The following is an 8,194-nucleotide window of genomic DNA, read 5'->3' as shown; positions in this document are numbered from 1 at the left end:
TCTTAGCAAGTTTTTGGCCACAAACACCCTTCTTCAGAAGACTCCCTATGCCTGAAGAAGAATGTTTGTGCTCAGAAGCTTGCTGAGAAATGTTTCCAGCTACTCAGTTGGTCTAATAAAAGATATCACATCTACCAAAAATCCTTGCCCGTCTATGTCTTTAGATCAACATGACTACAACCAAAACCCCAGCACAGTTAAGTAATGGCACTTGATCAAAGGAAGCATGCTGGGACCATGAGATTAAGTACAGCAATGGAAAAACACAGCAGTTTGAAAGACTAACAGGAAAGTCAGGCAAACTCAGGAATTCCTAAATTTAAACCTTACCCCTCAAGAAAGTTTTTATCAGGGCCTCTTTCACATCCTTGTTTCTCAGTGTGTATATTATTGGGTTCAACAGTGGCGTTATCACTGCGTAAAAAACAGATATGACTTTATTGACATTTGATTCATACTTCACCGTGGGACGCACATATATGAAGATGATGGTTCCAAAATAGATGCTGACCACAGAAAGGTGTGCAGCACAGGTGGAAAATGTCTTTTGTCGGGCAGCAGCAGATGACATCCTCAGAATTGTGACTATGATTTGGACATAAGAGGCCATGGTGAAGAGGACAGCAGACATAATGACAACAGTGCTGAAAGCATAGCCCACCCCCTGGATGGCATAAGTGTCAGAGCACGAGAGTCTAAAGAGCTGATCAGCATCACAGAAGAAATGGTTAATCCTGTTTGGGGTGCAGAAGGAAAGCCTGGCCAGCATGATGGATGCAAACATTGGGCAGATGAACCCCATGAGCCAGCATACCATAGCCAAGTTCTGACAGGTCTTAGGGTTCATGATGGTGGAGTAACGCAGAGGGTTGCAGATGGCTATGTACCGGTCATAAGCCATGACTGTCAGAAGAAAGAGCTCAACGGTACCAAGACAAAAGAAAAAGTAATACTGGGCTATGCAGCTAGAGGCAGAAATTGTGCTCTTCTCCACCAGAAAACTGGCCAACATCTTGGGCACTGTAACAGTGGTGTACCAGATCTCCACTACTGACAGATTGCAGATGAAGAAGTACATGGGAGTTTGCAGCCGGGAGTCCACCAAGACAATGACAATGATAAGAATGTTACCCATGAGGGATAAGATGTAAATAGTTAGGAACAAAATAAAGAGAACAACCTGGATCTGTGGCTGGGAGGTGAATCTCAGGAAGATGAATTCAGCAGTCACCGTCCTATTCACTCTTTCCATGGGATTGTCTGGATTAACTTGGAAAAATAAATCTGTAAACGATAAGGTATATCAGCAACTACAGAAGCCCAATTTGCCCATCATGTCTAGTTAGTTAGCATCCCAACCTTAATTCCAAGATATTTTTGCAACAACTCCCTTTAAGACTTATGCCAGAACCCAGTTGCTTTCTGTTTGCCTGCTTAGCTGCCTGTCTATCAATTTTTTGATCACAGTCTTATTGCATTGTATTGACAGTAATGTTACAACTGATGTAGGGTTACTAAAAAAGAATAAAACATTTCATGTCCACCATGTATCATCTCCTAGTACATTATTTCTAGTATCCCAAAACACTCTATAAAGCCATTGTAAATACACCTTTCTGTGTAGCTCTTTTAACATACATAGCTTGTTTTCAATCTACATAATAAATTCAGCAACATTTTGATAAAACTTATTTTGTGGTATAAATATGAATTTTATTATAGTATCGTTTTTAAGTAGAATTCCCTATTGAAATTAAACTCTACTTACTGTCTGATAGGATAACATTTGCTCATAAAGGGAAATTTCAGAGTCAGATTACGAGTCAGAATACAAAATCACCTATGAAAGAACTTTTTAGAGATCAATAAATGTCATAAAATGAAATAAAATAAGTAAAATAACATAAAATAGAATAATATGGACTTTTCTTCTAGGATTTTGGTTGTTTAGGAGGCTTCTGAAAGATAAAAATCTAATGCATAGGATCATTAAGAAAAAGAACAAGAAATACCAAAGAAGGATAGAAAAGAAAGGATGTTAGATTCCAAATGCACACTTTAAATAAAATTATATTTTAACTGGGGAGCGGGTAACTGTTCCTTCTCATACTAAACAACAAGCCAGTATGTGGTTGCCTTGGGATTTTGGTGTCACCCAAGGGAGCAGTGATGTCAAGAGTATTATGATTTTTGTGAGTCATCATCTAGAAAAACTAATGGAAAGGATGAGATCATCAAGGACTAGATCCCATTCTATCTTTCTGAAACTATCTCAGGGGTTCAGAATTGAACCCACATAACTTCAATTTTGTCAGTTATGCAGAGTTTGGGGTGCTATTCAACCCTGTCATGAAATAGGAGCATCCTGAATGAGAATCCACTGAAAATAAAACAATAGTGGGGGGCGGGCGGGGAGAGGCCTCCCACCTTTTAGCCCACTAACTTACTATTAGGGCACTTCCTGAGAGAATAACCCCTCTCATTCTCAGCAGGTTTGAATCTGGGTCTCCTGTTTCCCAGAAAACTGGTCTAACTGCCAGACCTCTTCTTGAGACTGTCTACCTATAACTTGCATTTAATCTTCAATAGATAAGACATACTGGAAAAGTTTATGGCCTACCAAGAATAGGGCCCAAGTTGGAAACCAGGGCTCCCACTTTCCAAGACAGCCTTTTCTAATAGCCACGCACCTCCAGGCCTTTCTCTGTTCATTCTGGCCCCACCTGGAACCCTTTCCCATTTACCCAGTGAGGAGGGCTGTACCCACACAAAAGGAGACTGCATAGTGTCCTGAATTATGTCTGTCCTGGTGTGAAGTGGCTAGAGTGTTTTCCTGGGTGCCTTGAGACTGAGGAAAATAGAAAAGCTGTGGCTCAAGTTCCTGGGCCACACCACTAAGTAGCTGGGTGTGTGAGAGTCCATAGACCATGCAGGGGTTTGGACTACATGACCTCCTACGGTCCCTTCCAACCACAATTTTCTATGATTCTATGATCAGTCACAAGTGCAAGACTTTTTGTGCTTGGCAAAAAGATGCCAACTTCAAATAAAGGAAACTGAATCTTCAACATGTGAAGGTAGATGTCCTAAGGAGTACCCGCAATATGAAGAACAAATGTTGAGGACAGAAAGCAATAGAGATTCAACATCTCACTGACATATACAATGAGTGATTTTTTTTCAGTGCCACCAAAGCCATATAAAGTCTGACCACTCAGGGGCCAGCCCCCTTGAGACCTAAGGATAGAAGAAACCTGATCAAGGAAAGATGATTGTGACAATCTTCAAGAAAGGACACAAATCTGACTATGGAAATTACAGAGGGATCGCCTTGCTGCCCACTACAGGAAAGATCATTGCAAGAACCCTCCTGAACCTTCTCCTTCTACATCTGACCACCAACAATGTTCCAGCTGGAATGGAGCTAAACTACTAAATGGATGGTAAGCTGTTTAACCTCAGCCAACTCCAAACCAAAACGAATACCGCACCAACCTCAATCAGTGAGTTCCAGTCGACTGATCATGCTGTAGTGTGTGCTCACTCAGAAGCAGATCTTTTGGCAATTGTCAACGTCTTTACCGAGGCATTCAAGAAAATGGAGCTGATGCTTAACATTCAGAAGTCCAAGGTCCTCCACCAAAAACTTCCTAATGAAAAGTCCCCATATCTGGTAATTTATTGTCATGGTGAGACTCTAGAGAACACTGACTATTTCCCACACCTTGGAAGGCCTTTCTAACCAAAGGCTGTCATTGACAAAGAAATACTACATCACTTCAAATGTGCAAATGCAGCCTTTGGAAGCCTGATTAAATGAGCTTTCCAAGATTGTGACATCATGTCCAAAAACAAGTTCATGATTTATCAAGCAGTGGTGATCCCCACCTTGCTGTACCAAGCTGAGACATGGACAGCATATAGGAGGCATCTAAAGTTGTTGGGAAAGTTCCACGAATGCCTGCAGAAGATCCTCAGAATCCACTGGGAAGACAGATACACCATCATTACAGTCCTCTCACAAGCAAACACCATGTGCATCAAGGTGATGATCATCTCACATAAAGTTCATTGGGCCTGCCATGACATCTGGATGTCCAACTCCGGACTCGTGAAGCAAGTTTTATTTTCCCAGCTCAGCCAAGGCATATGCTCATAAGGAGGGCAGAGAAAGCATTTCAGGGACGTCATGAAGGCCAACTTAAAAACATACAACACTGATGCCACCTCATGGGACACCAAGACCACCCTAGACCACCCCTAATGGAGGAAGAGTCTTCTGCAGGGATCACAGTCACTTGATACCTTACAACATGAACAAGAGCTGGAAAAGTGGGAATGGCAGAAACAGTATGTCATGGACCAAATCAAGAATCCAGTGCCACCCATCCCACACGAAAATACATGAAAAGTTTCCATCAATACTTCTGACACTTTTCAACTTTATCATAGTCTAATTACCTCTTCAATGGGGTAGAGACAGATAGTTTGAGATTCCGTCAATAACCCATTGTTTAAGGCGCTATCTTGGAAAACAGGAGAGGACAGGATCTGACCCTGCTCCAATGAATATTTTTAAAAAAAGGATTTTAAAAAAAGTTAAACATATTCATCAGGAGATTCAGGGTGTCATGCCACCCCAACAAGCCACCGTGGTTAGCACGTTGGATTATTCTCACAGGAGGCTCATATCTCCTCCGACAAAAAGGAGATTTCAGCCTGATTCTTCCTTAGCATAGGTGAACACACAAACCCTGGGGATATTTGATAAGAAAGTGGTATATTTTCCTCCAAGTATCTGCTGTGTACAGTATTACACATGCTGAAATATGTGAGAAAAAAAGGTTTTTTCTGAACACTTTTTTTGGATCAACAATATAGTTTGGAGAGATTTGAAACAAGCTTTCCAGCACAAAAACTAATCTATCACTGGAGCTCCTTATTTATTCAGTTAAAAATTGGAGGCTTTCAGGAAGCTGGATTCTTAAACTCCAAACTGCTGAGCACTGAGAAAATGCAGGAATTCACAGTAACCACAACAAAGATCAAAGTCAAATCTGGAGGTGCTGGACACTCACAATTTCCTATTCATAGGGGTTTGGAAATTAAAAAATGCATTTTCACATTGAACAACAATAGAAACAAGCATATTACAACTTTATTCATTTTGAAAAAGCTTCAAGACACTGTTCTTAGCTTTCATGTCAGAATTACAAAATTCAGTTTGGAAAATGCATGTTATTTCTTCTCATGTACATTTGTATATTTATGTGTTTATAATGCAACATCAGTATAACATGAAACATGCACAAGATATACCCTAGGCATTATTTTGTAACAGATATATTATAGCAGCATATAATATCACACACAGTGAGAATCTGCTTCACTATAACACACTCAAATTTGGAGTTTGACACAAACATTGGTTCCATCCACTGCTTAGCTCTGTTGTGTATCCTTCCTTCCCACAGGTCAGACAAAGAGTACTAGAATACCCAAAAACTTGTCTATGTCTATCCCAACTCTGCAGCTGGTTCAATAAAAGACATCACCGAAAAGGAAAGCTTGCCTCTTTCATTGCTATAGCACTGCAGTTCTGGTACAAATTCAGAATGCTGCAACTTTTTGAACGGCTTTTCTTCATTAATATTTTGAGATTGAAGAATTTTGGCTTAATCTAGTGAGGAACAGGGGCTTGAAACGCCATTTTATGCACCAAATTTTACCTTAAAACTCGGAGAACCTGATGGAGAATGCCATATTCTATTCCTTTACTGTGTCTCCAAAGTAATTTGTTGCTGAGTCCATTGCATATTTGCAGGACTCCTAAACACCATTACTCTACTTTATTTTAAAAATCAGGAGATTTTTTTTTTTTTTTTAAGGATTTTGATAAGCATACATCTTTTCATGCTATACCTATTCTACCATGGCACAATCTATGTGAAGATCTGAAGTCTAGTGATCATTTTTTTTAAAAGGTCAAGTTGTGATAACTCTACTAACAAGTAATTGCGGTTCAAAACCCCCCAAAAAAGATTGAATACACTCGTCTTTGGGCATAGTTCCAAGTATTTTAATCTATCAACTAGAATATGAGCTGCAGCTGACATAAAGCAAAACACCTTCATGGATTTAGTTTAGGAGTCTCAGGACACATCTACATGAGATGCTTACTGCACAGTAGCCTAGTAACACTGAGCAGTAACATGCCAATCAAAAACCATGACAATACGCTACTGCACGGTGTTTTTATTCTACTGTGCAGGAAGAGTCACAAAATATCGATGTGCTGGCACTACTGAACATTATCTCTAGTTGCTGTGCATTTACTTAGCACTTCATTAGGCAAGTACAAAAGTAACTGTGCTGTAACTACGACACATTCATGAATGTGTACATGAGCCCTGAAATGAGGAATAGGGACGCCAGGAAAACTCAGGACTCCCAAACTTATTCCTTGCCCCTCAAGAAAGTTTTTTTCAGGGCCTCTTTCACATCCTTGTTTCTCAGTGTGTATATGATTGGATTCAGCAGTGGTGTTAAAACTGAGTAGAAGACAGATACCACCATATTGGCATTTGATTTATACTTCACTGCGGGGCGCACATACATAAAGATGAGGGTCCCAAAATAAATGCTGACCACAGAGAGGTGTGCAGCACAGGTGGAAAATGTTTTCTGTCGGGCAGCAGCAGATGACATCCTCAAAATGGTGACTATGATTTGGACATAGGAGGCCATGGTGAAGAGGACAGCAGACATAATGACAATGGTGCTAAGAGCATAGCCCACCCCCTGGATGGCATAAGTGTCAGAGCATGAGAGTCTAAAGAGCTGATCAGCATCACAGAAGAAATGGTTAATCCTGTTTGGGGTGCAGAAGGAAAGCCTGGCCAGCATGATGGATGGAAACATTGGGCAATTGAACCCCATGAGCCAACATACCACAGCTAAATTCTGGCAGGTTCTGGGACTCATGATGGTGGAGTAACGTAGAGGGTTGCAGATGGCTAAGTATCGGTCATAAGCCATGACTGTCAGGAGAAAGAGTTCGATGGCAGCAAGGGAGAAGAAAAAATAATACTGGGCTATGCAGCTGGATACGGAGATCATACTCTTCTCCACCAGGAAACTGGCCAACATCTTGGGCACTGTGACAGTGGTGTACCAGATCTCCACTACTGAGAGGTTGCAGATGAAGAAGTACATGGGAGTTTGCAGCCGGGAGTCCACCAAGACAATGACAACGATAAGAACGTTACCCATGAGTGATAAGAGGTAAATGATTAGGAACAAAATAAAGAAAACAACTTGGAGCTGGTGCTGGCAGGTGAACGTCAGAAAAATGAACTCAGCAATCACAGTCCTGTTATGTCTTTCCATGGGGTTGGCTGGATTAATTTGGGGAAAAAAAACCTGTAAAAAAACAGGTGTATCAGCAACTACAGAATCATGGTTTGTCCAAAGTGAACTGACCCTATCTATGTATCTAGCATACTAAGCTTACTTCCAAGATATTTCTGCAACAACTCCCTTTAGGGCTTATTCCAGAATCTGGTTACTTCCCCTCTCTCTGGTTATCTGACCCTTTATCTATCTAATGATCACAGACTTCTTGCACTGGATTGACCCTGAAGTGACAACTGCTGTAGGGTTACTAAAAAAGAATGGGATGATTTTATTCCAAGCATTCATCATCTGTCAGTACATTATGTCTGGGATTCCCAAAAACTCTATAAAGCCACAGTAAATTTATATGTAGCTGCATCTTTTTTACCACACATAACTTGTTTTAAGTCTACATAATAAATTCAGCAATATATCAATGAAACTTCTTTCATGAGAATAAATAATCATTTTATTATGTTATCATATTTGGAGTAGAATTCCCCAATTAAATTATAGTCTACTTACAATCTGATAGGATGTTACTTTACTGTATCAGAAGGGAACGTCCAAAGTCATATAAAGCTCAGAATATAAAATCACCTATAATGGAACGTTGTAGAAATCAATGAAAAATAAAATATACTTATGACAATGAAATTTTCTTCAAAATGCAGATTATCCAGTAGGCTTTTAAAAGATTATCTTCTATGGTATATGTTTTTAAGAAAAAGAAAATGAGGTAGGAAAAAAAGGAGAAAAAAGGAAGTGTTTAAGTTGTTAGATACCAAATGAACACAAT

The 8,194-nt window shown here is 40.0% G+C and overlaps 2 protein-coding genes across 2 annotated transcripts; both read right to left on the bottom strand.

Annotated features, from left to right (window-relative positions):
- Positions 1-319: 319 nt before the first annotated feature.
- On the bottom strand, positions 320-1,252 carry LOC149862203 (olfactory receptor 6X1-like). Its single transcript, XM_090053871.1, has one exon. It carries the CDS (start codon positions 1,250-1,252, stop codon positions 320-322), a length of 933 nt encoding a protein of 310 aa, XP_089909997.1.
- A 5,204-nt stretch (positions 1,253-6,456) lies between these two features.
- On the bottom strand, positions 6,457-7,389 carry LOC149862202 (olfactory receptor 6N1-like). Its single transcript, XM_090053870.1, has one exon. It carries the CDS (start codon positions 7,387-7,389, stop codon positions 6,457-6,459), a length of 933 nt encoding a protein of 310 aa, XP_089909996.1.
- Positions 7,390-8,194: the final 805 nt, after the last annotated feature.

This window comes from Crocodylus siamensis, chromosome 6, assembly GCF_052110815.1.
Source record: "Crocodylus siamensis isolate JL-2025a chromosome 6, ASM5211081v1, whole genome shotgun sequence".
Classification (NCBI taxonomy): Eukaryota; Metazoa; Chordata; order Crocodylia; family Crocodylidae; genus Crocodylus; species Crocodylus siamensis.
Note: the sequence above shows the minus strand (reverse complement) of the source record. Positions and strands in the feature narration are given on the sequence as shown.

What these genes read in the sequence shown, in the direction of transcription:
- LOC149862203 (XM_090053871.1), bottom strand. Translation starts at nt 1,252, where the DNA reads ATGGAAAGAGTGAATAGGACGGTGACTGCTGAATTCATCTTCCTGAGA.
- LOC149862202 (XM_090053870.1), bottom strand. Translation starts at nt 7,389, where the DNA reads ATGGAAAGACATAACAGGACTGTGATTGCTGAGTTCATTTTTCTGACG.